This window comes from Cuculus canorus, chromosome 8, assembly GCF_017976375.1.
Source record: "Cuculus canorus isolate bCucCan1 chromosome 8, bCucCan1.pri, whole genome shotgun sequence".
Classification (NCBI taxonomy): Eukaryota; Metazoa; Chordata; class Aves; order Cuculiformes; family Cuculidae; genus Cuculus; species Cuculus canorus.
The window spans coordinates 27,908,495-27,931,087 of NC_071408.1; the positions used below are offsets into that span (position 1 = coordinate 27,908,495).

General features: G+C 57.1%; 2 protein-coding genes across 8 annotated transcripts in view; one reads left to right on the forward strand and one right to left on the reverse strand.

Annotated features, from left to right (window-relative positions):
* The first annotated feature begins 193 nt into the window (after positions 1–193).
* DPH2 (diphthamide biosynthesis 2) lies at positions 194–2,993 on the forward strand. Its single transcript, XM_054073389.1, has 6 exons — positions 194–374; positions 661–773; positions 924–1,144; positions 1,314–1,952; positions 2,097–2,282; positions 2,375–2,993. Exons 1-6 carry the CDS (start codon positions 231–233, stop codon positions 2,503–2,505), a joined length of 1,434 nt encoding a protein of 477 aa, XP_053929364.1. The 5' UTR covers positions 194–230; the 3' UTR covers positions 2,506–2,993.
* Positions 2,994–3,389: 396 nt separating this feature from the next.
* IPO13 (importin 13) overlaps positions 3,390–22,593 on the reverse strand; it is a 33,430-nt gene continuing 14,226 nt past the window's right edge. For 3 of the 7 annotated variants that reach the window (XM_054072834.1, XM_054072837.1, XM_054072839.1), the window contains 18 exons: positions 20,809–20,949; positions 20,499–20,640; positions 19,244–19,410; positions 18,766–18,886; positions 18,344–18,491; positions 18,003–18,184; positions 16,945–16,971; positions 16,039–16,173; positions 15,676–15,819; positions 15,181–15,261; positions 14,404–14,541; positions 14,208–14,304; positions 12,301–12,353; positions 5,473–5,539; positions 5,249–5,307; positions 5,019–5,108; positions 4,683–4,864; positions 3,390–3,927 (listed from right to left, as the gene is read on the reverse strand). In XM_054072834.1, the coding sequence (XP_053928809.1) occupies positions 3,828–3,927; positions 4,683–4,864; positions 5,019–5,108; positions 5,249–5,307; positions 5,473–5,539; positions 12,301–12,353; positions 14,208–14,304; positions 14,404–14,541; positions 15,181–15,261; positions 15,676–15,819; positions 16,039–16,173; positions 16,945–16,971; positions 18,003–18,184; positions 18,344–18,491; positions 18,766–18,886; positions 19,244–19,410; positions 20,499–20,640; positions 20,809–20,949 (2,074 nt within the window). In that variant the 3' untranslated portion in view covers positions 3,390–3,827. Of the gene's footprint in view, positions 3,928–4,682; positions 4,865–5,018; positions 5,109–5,248; positions 5,308–5,472; positions 5,540–7,642; positions 10,066–12,300; positions 12,354–14,207; positions 14,305–14,403; positions 14,542–15,180; positions 15,262–15,675; positions 15,820–16,038; positions 16,174–16,944; positions 16,972–18,002; positions 18,185–18,343; positions 18,492–18,765; positions 18,887–19,243; positions 19,411–20,498; positions 20,641–20,808; positions 20,950–22,593 lie in introns of those variants that run through there. The other 4 variants (XM_054072835.1, XM_054072838.1, XR_008450946.1 and 1 more) reach the window with 3 other exon arrangements.

The following is a 22,593-nucleotide window of genomic DNA, read 5'->3' on the forward strand; positions in this document are numbered from 1 at the left end:
GCCCGCCCATTGGCTGCACCGCCTAACAGCAGCGAGGGGACTACATAGACCAGAATGCATCGCGGCGACCCAAACTCTCATTGGCTGCCTTTACCCCCACCTTGAGGGGCAATAGGCCCTGCTCCCTGAAGGCGGGACTTCCTGTAACGGGGGCGGTGCCGAGTGCTCATTGGCCGGTTCGGCGCCCCTGCCCGGAAGTGGGCGAGCGGCGTGGAGGAGGCCGGGCCGTCATGGCAACGGCTTTCAGCAGCGATGGGGAGGCCGCGCTGCGGCGGGAGCTGCCACTGGGCCTGGCGCCAGCGCGGGAGGCGCTGGACGACTTCTACGAGATGGACCGGGCCGCCGCCTTCGTGCGAGGCGGGGGGTTCCGCACGGTCAGCGGGGAACGGGACCGCAGGAGAAAGTCGGGCTGAGGGAGCGGGGCCACGGCTAGGGCCGGGGATGATGGGGGAGAGAAGTGGGGATGGAGGGGGAAGGCAGGAAGAGGAGCAGGGGAGAAGGGAGGGGAGAAGCAGGGCTGGACATTGGGAGAAGAGAAGCGGGGCTGGACGAGGGAGAAGTGAGGCTAGGGGTTGGGCCATAGTGGGGAGAAAAGGGGCCAAGGGCTGCCAGCCACCCCTCCCTGATCCCTCATCCCCGATGTCTCCCCTCACGCCCCAGGTCGCCCTCCAGTTCCCTGACGAGCTCCTGGCAGGTGCGGCAGCAGTGGCAGCTCAGATGGAAGCAGTGACTGGGGCCAAGATGTACGTCCTGGGAGACACCACATATGGCAGGTGGGTGCTGGGGGGTCCAAGGCCCTCAGCGGGCAGGAGTGGGGCTGCTTGTCCCCTGCCTGGCAGGGCTGAGGGCCAGAACCAGTGGGGCCAGGGCAGAGGGAGAGCTTCCTGGCGCAGAGTCTGTCTGACCCCATGTCCTCCCCGCAGCTGCTGTGTCGACGAAGTGGCTGCTGAGCATGCTGGTGCTGAGGCTGTGCTGCACTACGGTCCGGCCTGCCTCAGCCCCTGCAGAAAGCTCCCGGTGCTCCACATCTTTGGTCAGCAGCCGGTAGACATCAGGGACTGTGCAGAGGCCTTCCGGCAGCTCTACCCTGACCGGCAAAGCCATGTGGTGGTGCTGAGTGATGTGGTCTATGCCCATGCAATGGGTAAGTGCTCTGGGGGCTGCTCTGAGCTCTGAAGAGCTGCAGAGGGAGAGGCAGCAGCAGGCAGGCAGTCCCCAGGCACTGTCTACCTTGAGCTCCATCCTCTCCTTGCCTGTAATCTGCTGTCCCCCTCCTGTGGGACAGGTCTGTTCTCACTCCTCTCTCCCTTCAGGTGAGCTGGAGCAGCAGTTGTGCCCCGAGTACCCCAATGTTGTTTTCTCCAGAGTGGTGTGTGGGGACCCTTCTGGCTCCACACTGCCTGGGGAGGTGTGCCAGTTTGGCCGCCAGTTCCCAGTGGAGGCACCAGGAGGGCTGCAGGACTGTGCCATGTTCTACGTAGGAGCCGAGGGCCTGGCTCTCACGAACTTTATGCTGACCTGGAACTGCTGCCCCTTCAGTTCCTTTGATCCTGCCACCGGCTGTGGCCGCCGCGAGACCCTCAACGTTAACCGGGCCCTGATGCGACGCCTCTACCTGGTGGAGCGGGCCCGGGATGCCCGGGTGGTGGGCATCCTGGTGGGCACCCTTGGTGTGGCAGGCTACCTGGCCGTGCTGCAGCACCTCCGCGAGCTTTTGCGCCGGGCTGGCAAACGCAGCTACACGCTGGCTGTGGGGAAGCCCAACCCTGCCAAACTGGCCAATTTCCTGGAGGTAGACATCTTCGTCCTGGTGGCCTGTGCTCAGAACTCCCTGCTGGATTCCAGTGAGTTCTACCGGCCTGTCGTGACCCCCTATGAGCTGGAGCTGGCCTGTAACCCAGCCCGCAAGTGGACGGGGAACTACCTCACTGACTTTAGAGACCTGCTGCCAGGTAAGAGCTAGAAACCAGCTGCCCAGCACCCTCCTACGGCACATCCTGGCCTGTTCCCCTACCTGGGACGCTGCAGTTCTACCAGTTCTGTGCCAGCCAGAGGACAGAAAAGAGCACCAGACTCCTGTTACTGTTTCCTGGCAGGTGCCTGTGCGCACGTTGAGCTCCCACCAGCCATTCCGGCAGCAGAGGCTGTTCCTGACATCTCACTGATCACGGGGGAGATGCGCGCCACCCACCTTTGTGACCCCCCAGCTCCCCAGCTGCCCCCCAGCACCACCCTGGTCTGCAGGGACCAGACACAGGCCCTGGCGGAGATCAGTCCTGCTGGTTCGTGATTTGGTTTTGTGGTGGGGCTGAGCCGCAGTGCCAGTGCTGCCTCCCTGCTCCAGTAACAATTTCCTTTCTCTCTCTCCTCCCAGCCTCCTTCCTGGAGTCCCGCAGCTGGCGAGGACTGGAGCAGCAGTTGGGGCAGACGCCGGTCTCCAAAGCTGTGCAGGGCCGACGAGGGATTGCCATCGCCTACGAGGACGAAGGGTGTGAGCAGCCCTGATGTGGCAGCAGTGGCACGCAGCCAGAAGCAGGGGCCGTGCAGGAGCCCAGGCGTCGCAGTGTCAGACTCAAGGGTGTCACAAGGGTACAGACCTGCCACCAGCTGGCCCCGCACTGGATGCAGCCTGTGGTCAGTAGTTCTGTGGTGGGAGAGCAGGAAGTGTGTTTGGGGATTCCCAGGGCTGACAGCCAGGACAACAGCAGGGCCAGGAGTGGCGCTTGGCCCTGACCTGACCTCCGAGTGGTCCCCAGCCTAGGGCAGCTTTGGCCCACAGGGAAAGGGGACAACTTCACCTGAACCAACAGCAGCAAGACTTGAGGCTTTTATGGGCTACTGCTGCTAACTAAAGCTGAACTGAAAAGAACTTGTGAGTGTATCGTCTTCTAGAATAAAACATGGGCTGAGGAGCACAGATGGTGGTGATACCAAGCATCTCAAGGTGAAAACACTGGTCATGGTGACCACCTGGGAAGCACAGCCCCACGCTTTGGCTAAAACCAGCCCCAGAGAACAGAAAACCAGCACCGAGATCCCCAATAATGAAAGGACCCACACAGGCTGGGCAGGGGAACTAACAGAAGGAGGAGAGGGTTCTGCACAAGAGCAAGTCTTTCTCCTGCCCTGAGGAGCAGGAGTGGTGTGCTCACATCCTGTGCTGCAGCCGTGACCCCATGTTTGGCAGGGATGGGGTCCAGCCCCTCTTGGGTGGGGTAGGACTATTTCTGCTCCATGAGCTGCTCTGTGCCAGGCAGGAGAGGAGGCGGGATATGATTTTTGCCATCCCTTCAGGAGGTATTGACGCACCCCAGAATTGATTTTACCCCCTCAGCTGGGCTTTTCCCCAGAGGTGAGGGGCAGGCACTGCAATAATGACAGCCACAACGTAGAAATATTCTTAATATAATTAGGTGCAGGGTCTCCCCCCTCCCAACCACACACATACAAATGAGCAGGGGGTGAGCCCCCTGCCAAGCCAGCCACTGCTGCGGGCACAGGGGCAGCCTCCCCGCCACGGGGCATGGGCACCCCCGGGGAAGGGCTGGTAGCCTGGGCACGGAGCAGCCCACGCTGGGTCAAGTACTGCCCAGGCTTCCCCTCTCTGCCATTGCCACCTCCTGCAGCCGGCACTCCCGTCCCCTGCGAGGGGGGAGCATGCTGGGGGAAACAAAGATGCTGACACCGAGATGCAGCCACCAAATCTAGCTGAGGAGCGTCCCAAGTGGGTTAATTCTAGGTGGAGGGTTATTCTACGAGCCGTACTGCAGCAGGGTGGGGAGGATGGGGGGCTTTCAGGCAAATAGTCCGCGGTCCTGGCCAGGTGCTCAGTAGTCTGCTGTGTACTCCGTGCCATGCAGCCCTCGGCACAGCAGGGTGAATTCCTTCACCATCTCCTTCACCCGCCGCTTGTTCACACGCTCTCTGCTAAGACAGATGGAGGGGATAAACGTGAAGCAGGAGGACACACCAGGCCATACAGGGTGGTCATTCATAGAATCACTTGATTGAAAAAGACCTTTGAGATCATTGAGTCCAACTAAAACACTACTAAAACATATCTCTGAGCACCTCATCTACCCCTATTTTAAACATCACCAGGGACAAGGACTGAATCAGTTACCTTCCTGGGCAGCCACTCTAGAGAACCCTTACAGTGAAGAGATTTTTTCCTGATGTCTAAGCTGAACCTCCCCTGAGGCACGGCTTGAGGCCATTCCCTCTCATCCTATTGCTTGTCACCTGGGAGAAGAGACCAACACCCACCTGGTAACAACCTCCTTTCAGGGAGTTGTAGGCAGAGATAAGGTCTCCTCTCAGCCTCCTTTTCTCCAGGCCAAACAACCCCGGTCCCCTCAGCTGCCTCTCAAAAGGCTTGTTCTCCAGCCCCTTCCCCACCTTTGTTGCCCTTCTCTGGACACACTCCAGCACCTCAATGTCCTTCTTGAACCAAAGGGCCCAAAACTGGACACAGGATTCAAGATGCAGCCTCACCAGTGCTGAGTACAGGGGCAGAATGACTTCCCTGCTCCTGCTGGCCACGCGGTTTCTGATACAAGCCAGGATGCCCTTGGCTACCTGGGCACACTGCTGGCTCATGCTCAGCTGCTGTCAGCCGGCACTGCCAAGGTTCTTCTCTGCCAGGCAGCTTGCACAGCCACTGCAGGGAGGGGAATACGAACCTGAGGATCTGCTGGCTGAAGGTCTCTTTCTGCTCGGGGCTGACACGGGCTGAGGGGAAGCCATCCTGCTGCATGGCCTCTTTGATCCAGACACTCAGGTAGCTGAAGCAGTGCTTGTTCAAGGCAAAGAGGATTTCTGCGAAGTGATCCATGAGGCTGCGGGAGGCCTGGCCACCAATGCCCTGCCACAGAGCATACAGACCCTCTTGAGCCCCCGGTGTCACCCTGCTGTGCCCACCCATGCTGCCGGGCTCTCTTCCCCTAGCTCCACAGGAATGCCACCCAGGAACAGAGCCCAGAGCTGCCCAGGGAGCCCGCGGTTCCAGCGTCTCTCACCTCCAGCACTGCCTGCAGCAGCACTTTGCCGTTCTCATGCACAACCTGTCCCACCGGGGCGATCTCTCCGCAGCGGGGCAGCAGCTCTGTCTGCAACACACAGCCCAACTTGCTCAGTGCCAGAACAAGCAATGCTCTTGCCTGACCCACAGCCCCACTCCTGCCCACCCATCCTTCAGAGGGGGCTACAGCCGTTCCCCTGTGGGGCTGCATGATGCCACAATACTCACAAAAAAGCCACAGGATGCTTTGACCGTTGGGGCCTCAGGGAACTTGAGCGAAAGGACACCTGTGGGCAAAGAACATGAAGGTCAGCAGCCAGAAACCCTGCACACCACCCTGAATCAGCCACACACCATCCCAAATCACCCTCTGGTCTCCAGCCCCTGGCTGGTCAGCACCAGGCTTCTCCACAGAGTGATTAGGAGTGCGTGCCCATGCCCGTAGTACTCACCACACTGAAACACTGCTTTGACATCCAGGTTGCTATACAGGAAGAGGTCCGGCTTCCTTTTCAGAGCCTGCAAGGCACACAGACAGGCAGCATAAACCCAGCGCTGCAGAGGCAGCCAGGAAGTCTCCGAGGAACCCAGTGCCCCAGCCTCTGCCTCGATGCACACTTACCTGGGCACACCTGCAGCAAACAGCACAGAGTACAGCAGGAAACCATCACTTTCTCTACCCAAGTAAATGTCAACCCAACAGCCAGGCGGTTTGCTATTCTCAAGGGACCGCCGACCTCAGGACCTGAGGACAGATGCCATGGCAGCGGACACAAACGCTTTGGACACAGAGACAGGACAGAAGGTTCTGCCCCACCAGAGCATACCAGGCAGAAGCAGCGCTTCCCAGGATCAGAGCAGCCACACCAGGCCCAGCAGAAACCAGCCACCTCTGTGCTTTGCTCCTCTCTTCCTGAAGATGCCCGTGTCCCTGGGGGCCACAGCCACCGATTCAAGCAGTAAGCCCAGACTGGACCAGCTGCTCACGCTGCTTGAGCTCTGAGGCACATATGACAACCAGATGCCAACATTGCCCAGCAGTTCTTCAGCACCAAGTCTGGAATCGGACCAGTTTTGTTTTTTCCTGCCACTTGATGATCCCAGCAGCCACTGTGGGGGTCAGGCACTGCTACCAGGGACACCCCAAGCTGTGGCACTCTGTGCAATGGCTTAGTCCCCCCAGTGCTGGCACTGGGCGGTGCCTGGATGGAAATATTTCACTCTGCGCTTGCCGTTCCATGGGAAGGGTCTCTGCCCTGCTGTGTCAGGCAGCCACATCTGTGCCTTGACCACCAATGCCACTGCACCCACCACTGCCAGCCAGCACTGGGGATGGCAGCCATGCCTCCTGCCTGCTCTCATTGTGACACTGGGGACAGCAGCCACAGCACTGGAGTGGCCCTGTTCTGTGCCTGTAGCTTGGAGAGCAGGAGGCAAGGGCAGACATCCCTGGAACTAAGCTGCTCGCAGGGCCACTACCACCCTCTGAGCCTGCTCCCAGGGATGGCTTTCAGTCAGTAGCACCCAGGACACACAGCCATCTGCCCACAACCACAGTCTCTACTAGAGCAAAACAGACTTATTTCCCACCCCTTCTTTTCCACGGAAAGCCCACGGCCATCTGCTCAGTGCAGAGAACATATGCTGGAGACCAATAGGCTGAGGAAGAACTTTCAGTGTTACCCCATCTCCTTTCTGACCTTTAGTACAACACGTTGCAAAAGAACTCAGGTTTGGGCACTGAAGGCATCGCAGTACCAGGTAGAGATGGCACAATCACAGGGACATGTTTCCCTGCTACATACAAGTAGAGACCTTCACGGGGGCAATCAGGGGCCACACTACACCTGTGTGTGTATATACAGCCTGCGCACTGTCCCTCCTGATGCACCAGCACCAACATCGGAAGGCTGGTTAGTGGCTGGGCAAAGGTTTAAAAACGCACCCACTCATCGTGGCTGCTGCTGTCCGGTGGGTCCCGTAGCTTGCACGGGATATTGTACTTTTAGCCATAAGAAAACATCCCCACCGAGGGCCTGGTGTGGACTCCCCCCTCCTCGAGGGCGGCTGGCTCCCCTGATACCAGCCAGCTGCAGGTTCCTCTACCCTGCTTGTCCAAGGACCCGAGTCCTGCGCACTGCAAGACTGTTCAGCTGGCACAAGAGTCTTCACACAGAATCACACAGAATCACAATGTTGGAAAGGACCCATTGGATCATCGAGTCCAACCATTCCTAACACTCCCTAAACCATGTCCCTAAGCACTTCATCCACCCGTTCCTTAAACACCTCCAGGGAAGGTGACTCGACAACCTCCCTGGGCAGCCTGTTCCAGTACCCGATGACTCTTACTGTGAAGAATTTTTTTCTGATATCCAACCTGAACCTCCCCTGACGGAGCTTCAGGCCATTCCCTCTTGTCCTGTCCTCTGTCACTTGGGAGAAGAGCCCAGCTCCCTCCTCTCCACAACCTCCTTTCAGGTAGTTGTAGAGAGTAATAAGGTCTCCCCTCAGCCTCCTCTTCTCCAGGCTAAACAACCCCAGCTCTCTCAGCCGCTCCTTGTAAGACTTGTTCTCCAGCCCCCTCACCAGCTTTGTTGCGTCTTCCAACGTGCTCAAGTTGCCACCTACCTGCAGGGTAGCCAAACCAGGCCTACAGCAGGTAGAGCTCTGCAAGCTCTCCTGCAGATTTGCTTTTTCTGCTCCTCACTCCATCAGAGCCATGGCAGAAAGCGTGCAGATATTGGGAGGCTCCTTCCTGTAGGACACCTCCACCAAGGCAGCACAGAGTATAAGCACTATCTCAGACATGCACATAATGTAGACAGAGATGCTTTTTATGCCCATGAGATGGGGCCTTGTGGAGCTCCATCTCTTGGCAATCAGCATCAGGTAGGTCCAGCTGCTCTCTCCCAGCACCAGGAACCCTGCTCAAGCTCTGGGGCCTCTTACTGCCAGCCTGTCCTCCTCATCTCTGGCCAAAGCAGCTCTGCTCAAACGTTCTGACAAGGGGACAGATCTTTAAACACTTTCAAATGTGTCCCCCCCCGTCCTTGGCTGGAGCACCTACTGCAGGGGTAGGCACTGGCTCTCTGGCGAGGGCTGTCCTGCAGACCAGTACAGAAAGAACGCTGAGTTCTTCTCCATGGCAGCTGGGAGGCCACCAGAGAGGTCTTCAGAGCAGGCTCTTCTGTGTCTGGCAGGCATGGAAGGGACACTGAACACCAGTCCTCCAGCAGACAGGGGACAGTGGTGGGCTGCACAAACAGTTCCTGCAGCTCTCCAGAACAAACAGGCCAAGCCTGTGTGTCCAGCACCACCACCTCTTCCCAGACCACACATCAGGTGGAGCAGTGCCTCCAGCTTTGGAAAGGTCACCTGAGATTGGCCAGGCATCAGGGCCAGGGCAGAGCAAACAAGTCCCTGCCCGCTGGCAGAGGGGATGCTGAGCCCATATCCTCCGTGAGGCTCTGACTCTGGAGCAGGTGTGGTGGAGAGCTCAAGGTCTGCTGCATGCAGCCAGGACCAGCCCAAGAAGGGAGGGAGGTGGGTGATGGCACTGGCTGTACCATCGCAGAAGGTCAGTTCTGCCTTTTCAGCCTGGTGAAGCCCTGCTTACCCGGTCTGCCCCAGGGCTCCCAGTCAGGGAGGTCACTGCAGTGCTCCTGAGGTCCGTGGAGCACTGCTGGGGGTGGGTGGATGTGCCTGCAGTGCTTGTGTGGAAGCAGGCTGGAGAGCCCCAAAATCCTATGTGCAAGCAGCAGCACACTCACAAGTGATACGCGCTGGCTAGGGAACAAGAGAATGTTCCCAAAAACCAGTGCCTGGTTTGGCTGATGCAGACTCAGGCGTAAACCCCAGCCACCATGGCTATGCAGTCCTGGGCACAGGCGCGTGGGCAGCACTGAGCCCCACAGCCCTCCAGGTGGGATGCTCACTTCAGGCACAGCAGCAGCAACACAACCCATGCTATGATTCCGTGTCTATGTCTTGGATATGCAAAGACTCAACAGCTTCATCACAGAGCACAGCTCTGGAAGAGGACAGGCTGGACCCACCTCTGCCGTCAGACAACTCTTGAAGTCTTGAGAGCAAGAAGCCAAGCAGGGATGGCAAGGGCCATTTCTTGATGGGTTTCAGAGGGTCCCACCAGATCAGCCTGGGAAGAAGGGCAGGCCAAGGAAGAGGAGGAAACCTTGAAACAAATCCCACATGTGAGGAGAGAGGAAGAGATCTTTTGGTCTCCACGGGATTGCTGGAATAAAAAACCCAGGAAAACATCAGGTCTTGAGTGAGTGGTGGTGGGCTGGCAGCACGATGTTGGACGTCTCAAGGTGATCCAAGACAGAGCAGCCACAGATGCAGGAGCCTCTGAGATGCTCCTGCAGCAGGACCTCCAAAGGATGCAGGCTGTCTGGAGATCAACACCCTGGAGACTGTGCCAGCCGCCAGGAGGCTGCCCCAGCACTGCCTGCAGATCCTGCCCGTATGGGCAGCACTTAACAGCTTCCCAGCAGCCAGGATGAGTGGTGTTTGCTCTCACAGCGCACCCCGTGGAGTGCAGCACAGTTGCACTTTTCTCTCCAAGAGAGCACAAATGTGTGGTGTCCAGAAACAGAGAAGGATCCCAAACCAAAGAGAAATTCAGCACTTACCAAAGAGAAACTCAGCGCTTTCCAAAGAAACAATAAACAGCCTTGGAAGAGCCTCTCAGGGTCACCTCTACCTGCCCTCCAAAAGCAAAAGGCTTGCTGAGTCCTTCCAAGCTCTCCAAGCAACATCAGCTCCTCGAGTGACCTTCCAGTGCTTCCCTGTGCTCTTAGAAAGATCTCTTACTGCCTGACTTGAATCGTTTTCCATTATTTCCTTCTGTTACTGTTTGTCCCACTTGAGAAGAACAGAAAAAGCATTTTTACCTACATCTGGGACATTACCTTTTACACACTTCAAGACTCATGCAGCTCCTTCATCAGCCTTTACTTCTCACCATGTGTACAAGGTGGTCATCTTCCCAGATGTTTTCCTCTGTGCTCTCTGGTCTCCATCTACAGAAATGTTGTGCCCCAAATGGGTACAGTGCTCGAGCAGAGGTCTTGCCAGCACTAAGTGAACCTATGAACCTCCATGAACCTCTCGTACAGACCCCAGTTACCATCCTCCCATCACGTTCAGTCCCCTCATTAAAAAGTCACAGCTCTCAAAACCGGCACTGGCAAAAGCTGCAAACACTTTCTGATAATCTCAATTATGTTACATCTTTTAAGATGAAAAAGAGGGAAGAACATGCTGCAACAGGATTACAAGATGCAATAAGTCTCAGAGGAATCTGGGCATCAAAGTGAAACCCATGAGGAACAGAACCCTGTCTGGGGAGGTGAGGTACAGTCCCCTCACCAGCTCCATCCTGCAAGACCCACGCGTGGGCCGAGCAGCTGTCGAGGGAGCTGATGGCTCAGCACTCAGACACGCCAGGCACCCTTCCCAGGCTGGCAGCAAGGGCAGGATGGCCACAGCGATGGCAGCTGCCTGCGTGGGTGTTCCTGCACAGCCACCAGGCCAGCACACACGGTTAGAGGTCTCCCCATTACAGAAACAAAGCAGAAAGCAACTCTCCTAGCCCTCTCCTTGCCACAGATCCACCCTCTTAGAATCAGAATAATTTGGTTGGAAAAGACCTGTAAGATCATCGAGCCAATCCATACCTGTTCACTACTCAACAATATCCCTGAGCACCTTATCTACCCATCTTCTAAACACCTCCAGGGATGGGGACTCAACTGCCTGCCTGGGCAGCTGTTCCAGTGCCTGAGAACCCTTTTGGTGAAGGCATACTTCCTATTATCCAATTTAAATCACCCCTGGTGCAACCTGAGTCCATTTCCTCTTGTCCTATAGCTTGTTTCTTAGGAAAAGAGACTAGCACCCATGTCACTACAACCTCCTTTCAGGGGGTTGTAGGCAGTGAAAAGGTCTCCCCTCAGCCTCCTCTTATCCAGAATAAACAATCCCAGTTCCCTCAGCCATGCCTTGTAAGACTTGTGCTCCAGCCCCTTCCCCACCTTCGTTTTCCTTCTCTGGACGTGCTGCAGCACCTCAATGGCTTTCTTGTAGTGAGGAGCCCAAAACTGAGCCCAGGATTCAAGGTGCAGCCTCGCCAGTGCTGAGTACAGGGGGAGAATCACTTCCCTGGTCCCGCTGGTCCCGCTGTTTCTGATACAGGCCAGGATGCCGCTGGCCTTCTTGGCCACCTGGGCCACTGCTGGCTCATATTCAGCCACTGTCAACCAACACCCCCAGGTCCTGCTCTGCCAGACAGCTTTCCAGCCACTCTCCCACAAGCCTGGAACGCTGCATGGGGTTGTAGTGACCAAAGTGCAGAACCCAGCACTTGGCCTTGTTGAATCTCACACCGCTGGTCACAGCCCATCGATCCAGCCTGTCCAGATCCCTCTGTGCTCTCTAGATCAATCTGGGGAGGTGCAGGGGATGCATCTCCGATGGGGGCACCGAGTGCATCAAAGACATCAGGGCTTCTTCCTCAAGAGCCACGGCAGGCTGAGGAGCACACGCCGGGCTCCCACTGCTCCCCACAGGTGTATATACACACACAGCATCGTCCTGGCCCTGCCCGCCCCCCGCCAAGCAGGGACACGAGTGCCAACCCCACGAGCCAGCCCGCGGCCCCCACCACGCCGATGCAAACTGTCCCCGCGCACCGCAGAGCCAGCGGCACGGGAGCTCTCCCAAGCTGCAGGCGCAGGAGCTGCCACCACCCCGAGAGGCTGCTGGGGTCGGAGGCAGCGTGGCACCCTGGCAGGTCCAGACACCATCACAACCACGTTGCTCAGAGCCAAAGCCCAGCAAGGGCTTCCTTTCGCCAGCCCAGGGGCAAGGCAGCCAGCTCAGCCTGTCCCTGTTTCAGGAGACCCATTGCAGGGCAGGTAAACAGGTTGGAAAACATCCACTTCATGGTCTAATTTACCTGTCACCCGAGGGTGACAGTGGCAGCAGCCCCAAGCGCCTTGCGCCAGCTTCAAGAAGGCGAGGGAGTGACAGCTGGAGGCTGCCCTGCAGAGGAGGGCACTGCCCTGGGGATGGTGCAAACCCAGAACTAAAGGAGAATGTTTTGTTTTCAACTTCCACGGAAACAGATGGAGAAACTCGATATTCAACTAAAAGGAAAAAAACGTTGTCAACAGAAAGCTAAAAATAGGTTTAAATTGAATTAAAAAGAGAAAGAGAGAGAACAGAAAGTGAATGAATAAGAAACTAAAACACACCTGTGCCAGGAGTTGCATAAATGAATCAACAATATCAGGATGATCCCTGGGCCCTAAAATATAATAAAGATGTAACTTAAGAGAAAAATCATACAAACAGCAACTCAACATCATATAGTTATGTGATACAGAAAGAATTTACAAGTGAAAACAGGAGTGTAAGGGAAGAGGGGTGTGTGGGGAAGGGGATGGGCAACATGAGCAGCTTGAAGCAAGTTAAAGAAACAAAACATACAAAAAATCATGAAACTTGGAGAACCCAAGAACAGAAAGAAACTGCAAAGAAAAGGGTCTGAAGCCCCAGGGTCTCCAGCTAGCACCTGGGTGCTGCAGAGCCAAGGAGGAGATCTTCGTGTCCTTGGGGAGGAAGAGGAGGAGGAGCAGGGGCTAGCTGGGCACCATCTCCATAAGGAGAATTAGAGCTTTTGCACTGTGGGGACTGAGCGGGTGTCTTCAGAGCACCGTTTGGTCCTGGAAGATAACTGCAAGTAAACGACAACACCTAGCAAACGCTTCACAGGCCCGGGCAGGCTCAGGCGTGCACATGCTTGTCACCAGCACCAGCTGCTCAGTAGCCCCTGACAGTCACCCTCCCGCCCCATTCCCAGATGCTCTCTGAGATCATGAGTCCAGGACCCTCCTGGAGGTCTCCTCCAGCATCCTCCTGAGAGAGAGCAGCTCAGTGCCCAGAGACCTCCATGTCAGCACCACTCACCCTACCTTGGCATCTGAATGTGCACAGATACGTCTCAGCGCCTGTGGGGTCAGGCGTCCCCCCTCTCCTGCCACCTGTGGGCTCAGCAGAAGGGGCTCACCCTGCTCAGGGCTGGCCACCCATCAAAGAGGACCCACGGGGTGGGTGGGAGCACATAGTCCTGTGCACACAGCGAGCTGGACGGACGCTTGCCTGAACAAAGCTCACGTCCAAGCATTGGCACAGCTCGGGCTCTGTCCCCCCCTTTCCTCCTGCGGACATGCCTGCTGCTGCCCGGAGGCATCACCACCTCCCTGGGCACCGAGCCAGAAGGGTTTCAGTGTAGACGCATCCACACACCGCTGGCAGAAATGGGGACCTGATCTCCAGGCAAGCCCACTTCGCTTGCCGTTGACCCCCGTGGCATCTCAGCGCAGCAGGATTTGCTCGGACCGTGTGTGATGATGAAGCAAGGGTCTGGCCTCCCCCACCTCTCTAGAGAGTTGAGTTTTGTACTGGGGGACAGCATCACTTTACCCAGCACCTGGATGACAGCAAAGGACAAGGCCCCTTGGGAACCACACACAGAGGTGTTGAAGGACCAGAATCAGCAGTTCCAAGGTACATTTGTCCCTGTCACCAAGAGGCTGAAGGAAGCCGTGGTGTGGAGGGGCCTATTTTAAGCCCATTCGTTTTTTGTAGGGTAGTGAGCCAAAGAGGGACCCTTTGTCTTGTGGAAGGATGCCAGCATCCTCAGCATCACCGTGGTGACTTGGTTGCCAGCGGTGACTGTGACAGGGTAGTTTCCCAGATGTTCACACACACATCCTCCTGCTTGTGCGAGGGCTTGCTTCCTGGTCACTACAAGCAGCGCTGGACCCCAGAGGAGCCCTGGGATCTCCTAGGGAGCACAGCCTCCCTGCCAAGCAGGACTAGAGCTCCAGCTTGTCCCTTGCAGCATGCGATGCCCAGCCCTGCTGCAGAAGCAGGGCTGTCACAGCAGTCCAGAGTCTTTCCCAGGGGTTTCCTGCTTCTGCTGCCCTGCAGGGAAGGCACCCACCTTCCAGGGGTTGGGATGAATCCAAGAAACAGAGATGGCCCCAATAGCTTAGCCAGGAGTGAAAACAGCCATTCCTGGTAAGACGCCTCCAGACTCCATGCATGCAACAGCCTGACAACAGCCCCAGTGCAAAGAAGAGTTAATCCCACGTACCTTGCTGGAAGAGGGTCAGCGTGACTGAGGTAACAAGCAAGAAGAGGGCCTTGATGGGAGGGAAGTGGGCAGGCTCGTGGGCAAAGATGTGAACCAGCTACAAAAGAGAGAGAGAAGGACTGAAGCTGCTGCTGGCCCTGCGAGCCCCCAGCCTCTCCCAGGAGCGGCAGCCCCAGCCCTGAGCACAGCCCCGTACCTGCCGGGTGAGGTCGATGGCAGAGGCCTGGGGGATGGTGCTGTACATCTGCCCCAGCATCTCACACAGCTGAGGCACCATGGGGGCAAAATCATCCAGGAGGGTCTTCACGGACTTCTCAAAGATGGCACAGACAGACTGTGGGAGAAGGACAGTGTGAGCAGTGGGAATTAGGAGACCTCTCCCACCGGGACCAGGGCTTGACGGGTGGGTCCCAAGGGAGGGAAGAGCTGGCAATGGGGATGGGGACAGCCAGGCTGAGGGCCTGACCTCTGAGAGGTCTCAGCCTGACCAGTCTGAGAGGGCTCAGACCTGCCCTGGTTCTGGTGCCCTGCAGCACAAGATGATCCCAGACACTGGGAAACACCCTTCCCACTGCTGCAGAAAAGCTCTCCGAGGGCCAGGAGGAAGAGTGTCTGGTGGGACACTACACATGGGTATTACTGGACTGAGCAAACTGGAAAAACACCAGATGACACAGATCCAGGTCAAAGCAGAGCTCCCTTCCTAAGGAGCCCAGGTTTGATAGACCCCATCTCCCTGCTGAGGGGAGATTCCCCTACAGGGCCTCTGTAACTGCAGAGGAGCAGAGCTGATCGGGGCATAAAACAGACAATGGCCATACGGTGCTGGTGACAGCAAGCAGCATGGGTCCAGACAACCCAGAAAAACATCCCTTTGACAAGGTGTAACCTAGTGCCTGCCCTTTCCTGGCCCCAGTTCAGGTCAGCAAGAGCAGGCAGAGCTGCAGGCAGTACGCAGGGGGAGCCTGGTTACCTCCACCACCTGGGCATCATTCAGCCACTTGCTGAGGACCTTCTGTATCAGCTGAAAGACTTGCTGCAGAACCACCACTACCTGTAAGAAACAAGAGGGACTGAAGAGAACTGGGCCCCACAGCACCAGGGAGAGGAGACTCAGAACTAAGCATGGCCTGGACTCAAACCTTCAGGGATCACTGCTTACTTCCCCTCCACTGCCAGGACCTCTCTTCCCTGCTGAAGCAGCCTGGCACAGCTCAAAACTGGCAGGCAGAGCCCAGGCTGTCTTCCAAAGCAGCGCTCAACCAAGGGGGATCCTGCAGGTCACCTCTGCCCACCTCAGAAGCAGAGGGATGAGCTGAAGGAGTTTTAGCTGGAATGCATCAACACTACTCTCTTCATGGTACACACTACGTTCCCCATTAATCCCCCTCTCCTTCTGGCACCAACAGTGAATAGCAAGGCTTTGGCCAGGCTGTAGCAAAGAGCATCGAGCTGCCGTTCTACTCACTGGGTTGGGTCCTTGCTGCACTGGCACTTTCTTGACCTCAGTGCTTTCATGGTCATCATCGTGGTGGCTGATGTCTAGGGTGGTGAAGAGGTTGGAGAGCAGGCCCAAGATGTGGATGATGGCCAGCTTGTTGGAGGGATTGGGCTGCCAGGGAAAACAAAGTCAAAGTGTGACATGGACTGCACTGCTCCATCAGTCATGCCTTTGGGATCCTGAGGAACCAGGACTGCAGAGGCAAAGAGCAGTTCCCTGCACTGCGCTCTCTTGAGCCCATGTTCAAGAGTGTTGCTTCGACACAGCAGCCCCAGGGCTACAGCCAGGAGCAGAAGCCACTTCTGGTGGAGGTGGCATGAGGGCACTCACCGTTTCATCAGCCAGCTTTTCCAGCTGTTGGATGTAGGGGGTGATCAGGGAGTGCAGGTTCTTTAGGATCTCTTCCACTTGCAGCGCAGAAAGCAGGAAACCAAGAGCCTGCATCAGCCACATGCACTGGCTCGTCTGGGACAGAGAGGAGACACAACGGGGCAGGTCACTGCTCGGCCTGCAGCCCTACCACACATACATGCTAGCTAAGACAGCTGCCAGCTCAGCCCCAAAGCCAGAAGTCTGGTGTGCTGCAGCTCCTGAGCTGCACTATCTGCATCACTTTAGGTGCATTTCACTGCAGAGAAGGGGAGCAGCTCCCTACCAGCATGGCAGAACCCAGGGAACAGGCGTTCTGCCACCAGCACCTGGCCTGCTCCCAGCAACCTGCCATGGAAAGACCACCCGGTGCTTGGAGATCTCCATGCTGGCACCACTCACGCTACCTCAGCACACCATCCTTTGCACAGCCTGTCTCAGTCCCTGCTGGGTCAAGTGTCCCACCCCATCCTCGTCGCAGGCACAGCCTGAACTCTGTCCCCACACTTATCACCCTTCTTTTTCCTCCTGAAGACATCCAGCATCCAGATGCCAGCCATCTCAGCATCCTGAGGCTTGGAGGGACTGGGAACTGCTAGGGTTAAATCTCCCTGGGGGCTTCCCTTTCTATAGGGCCATAATCCGCCAGCATGAAAGCCCAGCCCATGTGTGCTGGGAGCCTGGCAGCACAGCGAGAGGCAGCCAGCGGGTACTGCTGGACCTGCCCAAGCTGGCTGCAGTGTGGAGCTCTCCCCCGGGGACGGCCCAACTCGCGATCGCATCCCTCATGTCTTCAGCTGAGTACAACAAAGGCGTACAGAGTGGGGCAAGCAGAATGAGCCAGAGGGTGTGAGCAGCCCCTCTTACCTTGTGAATCTGTTTCATCAACACCTCCTGCCAAAGAGAGAGAGAAAGAGATGGGTGAGTGCTGCAGAAAACCCCTTCCCTTCCAGGAGGCAGGACTGACACAGGAGGTCAAGACAACCGAAATGAGCACGGGCACAGATAAGCAGCATGCATTCCCCAGAACCTGCCACACACAGGGAACAAAATTCTCGTCCCTTAGTAAGTTGTTCTCCCCATCAGCCCCCTCAGCTACCCAGCAAGGGGAGCCCCTGACTCTGATGGGCTCTTGCAGCTGGATGGCCTGAGGAGACAACCTCAGCCAGGGCTTCCTTACTCCAGTGATGATCTCTCCAAGACCAAGAGCAGAGACTCAACACCTCCACTGGCCTCTCTCTGCTGCCACGCACATCCTGGCAGCTCCCCCAAGCCTGGTCCTCCTCCTAGTGCTTCAGGACTCCCAAGTCCCACCTGCCCCAAACCTTGATAGTCAAGAAAGACCATGGGACAACCTGCCCTGTCACTGCAGGGACCGGCTTGGTCTCCACAGGCAGGCTTGAACACCAGGATGCCATCCAAGACACTCAGCAGCAGCACCAGCTGCCTGGCGGGTGCAGGACTGGCAGGATGCCACTCCGAACAAGACAAACAAATCCCCAGGGAAAGGACAGATGCCTGAGTGCAATCCCAGCAGCCCCCTGGCAGTCGTGTCTGCAACTGCCTTTCATTTGTGCACTCACAGCAGGACGGAGAGCCTGCCACCTGGGTCTGCTGGCCTAGGAACAGGACAGAAACGTCCCTCATCCCAAGCAAGAATCAGAATTACAGAAACACAGAATTCTTTGGGTTGGAAGAGACCTTTACAGGTCATTCAGTCCAATCCCCCTGAAGCTGCAGGGACACCTTCCACTGGGTCAGGTTGCTCAGAGATCCATCCAACCTGACCTCGAATGTTTCCAGGGATGGGGCATCTGAGCAGCTGCAATTCATCCCCCTGCCCTGATTCATGTGTAGCATGATCTACATGTGCACAGAGCACACCCCAGGTCACTACCACGTGTCTGTCTGCATCGAGCTCCTACCTGTGACACGGCGACAATGTTGGCAGCATAGGGCGGCAGGTCGTACTTGCACTCCCGGCAGATCTTCTTCAGGGTGGAGACACTGGAGATGGAGAGTTCAGGGTTGCCCAAGGCTTGGAGCACCAGCGGCAGCACGTTGTTAATCATGACGGGGTGATCAGCCAGCCATTCTGACAGAGCCCCTGCACACAGAAACGGGATCAGACCGCAGGACTGTGCCACAGGTTCTTGCTGCCCGTATCCCAGGATGCTCAGCTTTGCTTTTCACTGCTGTCAAGTAGGAGCAGTCTCAAAGGGCCTTCCCCTCCCCAGCCCAGCCTGCGCACGAACAAAGGCCTCACCAATAGTGAACATGACAGTGTCGGCGAGCTGCACATTGCTGATGCTGATCCGGGGAATGAGGCCGATCAGTCCCGGCACCACATCGGAGTAGTTCACGTCGATGGTCTCAGCGATGGATTGGAAACCGTAGAGCAAGGCCTCCGTGTGCTGCCAAGGTGGGAGAGGCACTGTCAGATCCACATGGTGACCCTTAATGCTCAGCCCAGCCCTGTGCAGCAGCCAAAGAGGCTGGTCCCTGAGCAGCCCTAAGGACAGGGAGGTAGAAGATGACCTTTCCTGCTCGCAGAAGACCCCAGAGTGCTGGCAAAGTGGTCATGCTCCTTGCTTCTCTCACCTCCCTTTGCTTTTAACGCCCCACGGTGAGGACAGGTCCCCAAGGGGCTGGCAGCCATCAGCCTGGCACCCCGGTCCCCTCGCTCACCTGCCATGTGGATGGCTGCTCCGTGTTGGTCAGGAGACGTCCCAGTTTGTCATACAGGCTGCTCAAGAGCTCAGCGCCCAGCATCTCGTACACATACATCAGCGTGTCAGAGATATCCACCCTGCAGGGAACACAGAGGGCCTCTGAAGCTGTCCCCACCCTCTGCAGAACACTCCACACAGGAGACACATTTAATTCCCCTCCCGCTGCCAGGCAGGATGCAGGCACTGTCTCACAAGGACACTGCCCCAGGCTAGGGTGGAGTGCTCTCAGGGCTCCCTAGGCAGGGCAACCAGTGCCATGCCAAAACACCAGCTCCTTTCCACATCACTATCACAGCCGAAACAGCTTTTGGTGGAAGGGATCTCCTGTGTGTCCCTCCTTGGGTCTCCAGAGGGTGCTCAGGCTCCAGGGATGCAGGATGCTGCCTGCATCTTCACCTGCCTGCCGAGCAAGCGCAAACTTCCCAGTTCTGTACCTGTATATCCGAAACTGCTCCTTCTCATCCGAAGACCAGAAGCCATACTCCTCATCAGAGGGGAACTGGGCTTTGTGCAGCAATACATCCACCAGCTGGAAATAGACAGGCCTGTAGACCTGCTGGTACACTGCCTGCTTGTCCGGCTCGAAGGAGAGTATGTCATCCTGGGGGCAGGAGGAAAAACACATCAGGTGTCGCAGGAGAAGGAAAATGGAGCCAGCGTGGCCACTGCACGGGGGCTCAGGGGCACCTCCCAGGTCTGCTGGGATCTGTCACACATCAGAGGCTGCACTCCCAGCTCCTCTGGGTCCACCTGATGCCAAGCCCTTCTGCAGCAGCAGCGTTATCTGAAGGCAAGATGCCAGGAGCTCCAGCAGCCAGGTGGGCCCTTGGGCATTTGAGGACAGCACGGTTACAGCAGGGTCGACCTGCTTTGCTGTGTCTCAGCCTTGAGAGCATGTCTGCACCAGGAGCACGCACGCCCTGGAACCCTGCAAGGCAGGCTGGGATGGGTGCCTGGGGAGCACAGCGCTCTCCTGCCTGCACCCGTATCCTCAGACCCATTCAGAGAAGCAGCAAGAGGAGGTGGGAGCCTCGGCCCAGCCTTGCGCAGCACAGGAGCTGCCGGCACCAACATCACCCTCCTCCCTGCCCACACTCAGCCACGCTGCATCAGATTGCGGAGGAACGGAGCTGTGGGGATGAACAGGGACTAAAAATAGAGCATGATGTGGCAGGGCTGCTCTGTTGGAACATGGAACACTGTCCCTGGGAGAGGGACCCCATGCTGTGCAGACACTAGCAGCCCCTAGTCCTCTCTTTCCTCCGCCAAGAGACCATGACCTCCAGCCTGGCAGGAGGATCAAGCCCGCAGCCTGCTGGCATGCACTCTCCTCCCTGCCTGCAGCCGGTGCAGCCGCACAGTGAGGAGCTAAACAACCAACCAGGTCTGCTGCTGGGGAAAAGAAAAAAAAAATTAGCATGAAGTTTTAATTAGTTATGTTAATGAGGCCCTTAAAGGCTGGCTCAGGCTTCCAAGCAAGACTGGGGATGGAAAAAATCAAGCCACGAAGTCAGCATTTCTAAGATAGGTGCCCTGCAACAGCTGTGAGTGCAGGGCAAGGAGCAGGGGCATCAGAAATCCCTGGAGACCAAATGCAGCCAGGCCAGACCCCCAGTCCCTGTGCACTGGTGCCTCCAGCCCTGCCTGGAGCACAGGATCCACGCAGGTGGCCTCACGATGGCTACTGACCTGCAGCGTGTACCAGAAGGTGAGCGTCAAGGAGCTGGTGGTTTCATTGACGGGATAGTGCCCAGGGATGCCGGTGCAGAACATGATCATGTTGACAAGGGCCAGGAAGCTCTGCCAGTGCTCTACCTGGTCCAGGAGGGCCCTGGGGAGCAGAGAGCATGGTCAGGGTGGCACCGCCGCTGCAAGCCTGGCTCCTCTGTCCTGACACACATCACTGGGCGCAGAACAGGCCCTGCACAAAGCAATATGTGGGGAAAAGTGGGCTGCTCCATGCTCATTCCCTCTCCTGGGGACCATCCCCAGCACTCACCGGGAGTGGTTCTCCCCCAAGGCCACAGCAATGCGGCAGATCCCATGGGATGTCTCCATGTCCCCGCTCTGGACCGCCTGCCGCAGCTGCTCTTGGAGCCCCAGCACAGGGGGGATGAGCTTCAGGAGAGTGTTCACGTACCTGCAAGCACAGCCTGAATCAGTGCCAGCATTGCCTCACCAGCACTGGCTACCACGGTATCCATCCCTCCTAATGCTCTCCCAGGGCTCCAACCCAGTTTTCCCTACTGGAAGGCTGCTTTGTGCAATGGGATGCATCCAGAAGCCTTTACTGCTTAGCGGGACTCTACTCCCAGTCTGCAATTTCAGGACAAAGGATGAAGCCCTGAGTGCTCCCACAGCAGAGTCTCTGTGAGCAAAGAGAAGAGCCAAGTCACAAGCCATAAGCTCTGCACAAGCCCCACGTTGCGCCACGGTGGGGGCATCTGCCTCTGCCTGCCTGAACCTGCCGGCAGGGCTGCCAGCACCCCCCGACCAGCACCAGTCACTGCCATGACCAGCTCCAAGTGACCTGCACCCGCATGAAGCACCGATAGAGACCAGGAGAAGGGCAATGAGGGCAGACCCGTGCGCCCTTTTCACTGCGCTTAGGGCCCACGTTTCTGTGCTCTGTGTGAGAGCAGCCAAAGCTGCCACTGGGAGCCACACAACCCTCCAGCATGGGCACATCTGGATTGTGCTCTCTGGCTGGGATGAAGCAAGCAGCCACCCCTGGGGACTCTCATCCTGGAAAGATGCTGGCGCAAGGCACATCCCTGTGGCCCCCAAGCCTTCCAGGCTGCCACGGCTTTGCGCAGCACAGCTCTCCCACATCACATCAAGCACATCAGCCTCCCCTCCACGCCGCTGCCTGTAAGTGGTGGTAACCAAGGCAACGAGAAGGAGGCAGCCAAGGTGAAATGCAGCCCAGGGCCCCCGGAGAGAGGCCGTGCTGGAGGCTGATGAGCAGCCTGCCATTTCCCTGCCCACCAAGGCACATTATCTAGAGCTGCAGCTACTCCTGTCCGTCCTGCCACATGCAAGTGCGGGGCCAAGGATGCTCGCAGTGGGAGATACACACAACGGCAGCTTTCCTGTGCCCATCGCTGGGGACAGATATGAGTGAGCACTGACACTAGGACAGCTGCACATCCACCTCAGAGCAGCACGGCTGCCCAGCTCCTGCTGTGGCAAATGGAGGTGCCATCAGCACAGGGAGAGAACCATGCTGGTGGTGGCAGCTTCTAGGTCTGGTTCAGTGGAAGAAAACAGAGGGAAGAGGGAGTTTCCGCCCCGGCTGCCCCTTGCCCCTCTCCCCCAGAGGAAATCAGCCAGCGAAAGAGACAGGTATTTGCACGTAAACCATCTTCAAGCCTCTGATACCTGCAAGCCTCTGAGTCCTGCAAGTGATACCTGTGGCAGTGTGGGTGCACTGTGACAATGGAGAATTTGCGAATTCACCAGCTTCTCTCCCACAGAACCAATGTTGCAGTCATGGTCAGCCCAAGAGAGCTGAAAAAAGCTTCCATTGCTCCAGCATAGGGCAAACCCATCCTTCCTCCGGAGCACTGAGCTCACACTACCTTAGGGATGTTTTGCAACTTTAGGAGTAAGAGTTCATGACAAGGATCCTCCTTCCTCTCGTTGCCTTGAAATACTCACAGTGCAGACATCTAGACCTAAGCTAGTCCTCTAGACTCCCAGCACAGCCAACACAGATAACCACCTGGGTGTGCTTCCATGCTGCAACTCATCTCATGTCAGTGAAGACTCCTAAAAAAGGTTG

What these genes read in the sequence shown, in the direction of transcription:
- DPH2 (XM_054073389.1), top strand. Translation starts at nt 231, where the DNA reads ATGGCAACGGCTTTCAGCAGCGATGGGGAGGCCGCGCTGCGGCGGGAG. An exon ending in GGTCTATGCCCATGCAATGG is followed by an intron (nt 1,145 to 1,313) that starts GTAAGTGCTCTG and finishes CTCTCCCTTCAG; the next exon opens with GTGAGCTGGAGCAGCAGTTG. An exon ending in GGCGGAGATCAGTCCTGCTG is followed by an intron (nt 2,283 to 2,374) that starts GTTCGTGATTTG and finishes CTCTCCTCCCAG; the next exon opens with CCTCCTTCCTGGAGTCCCGC.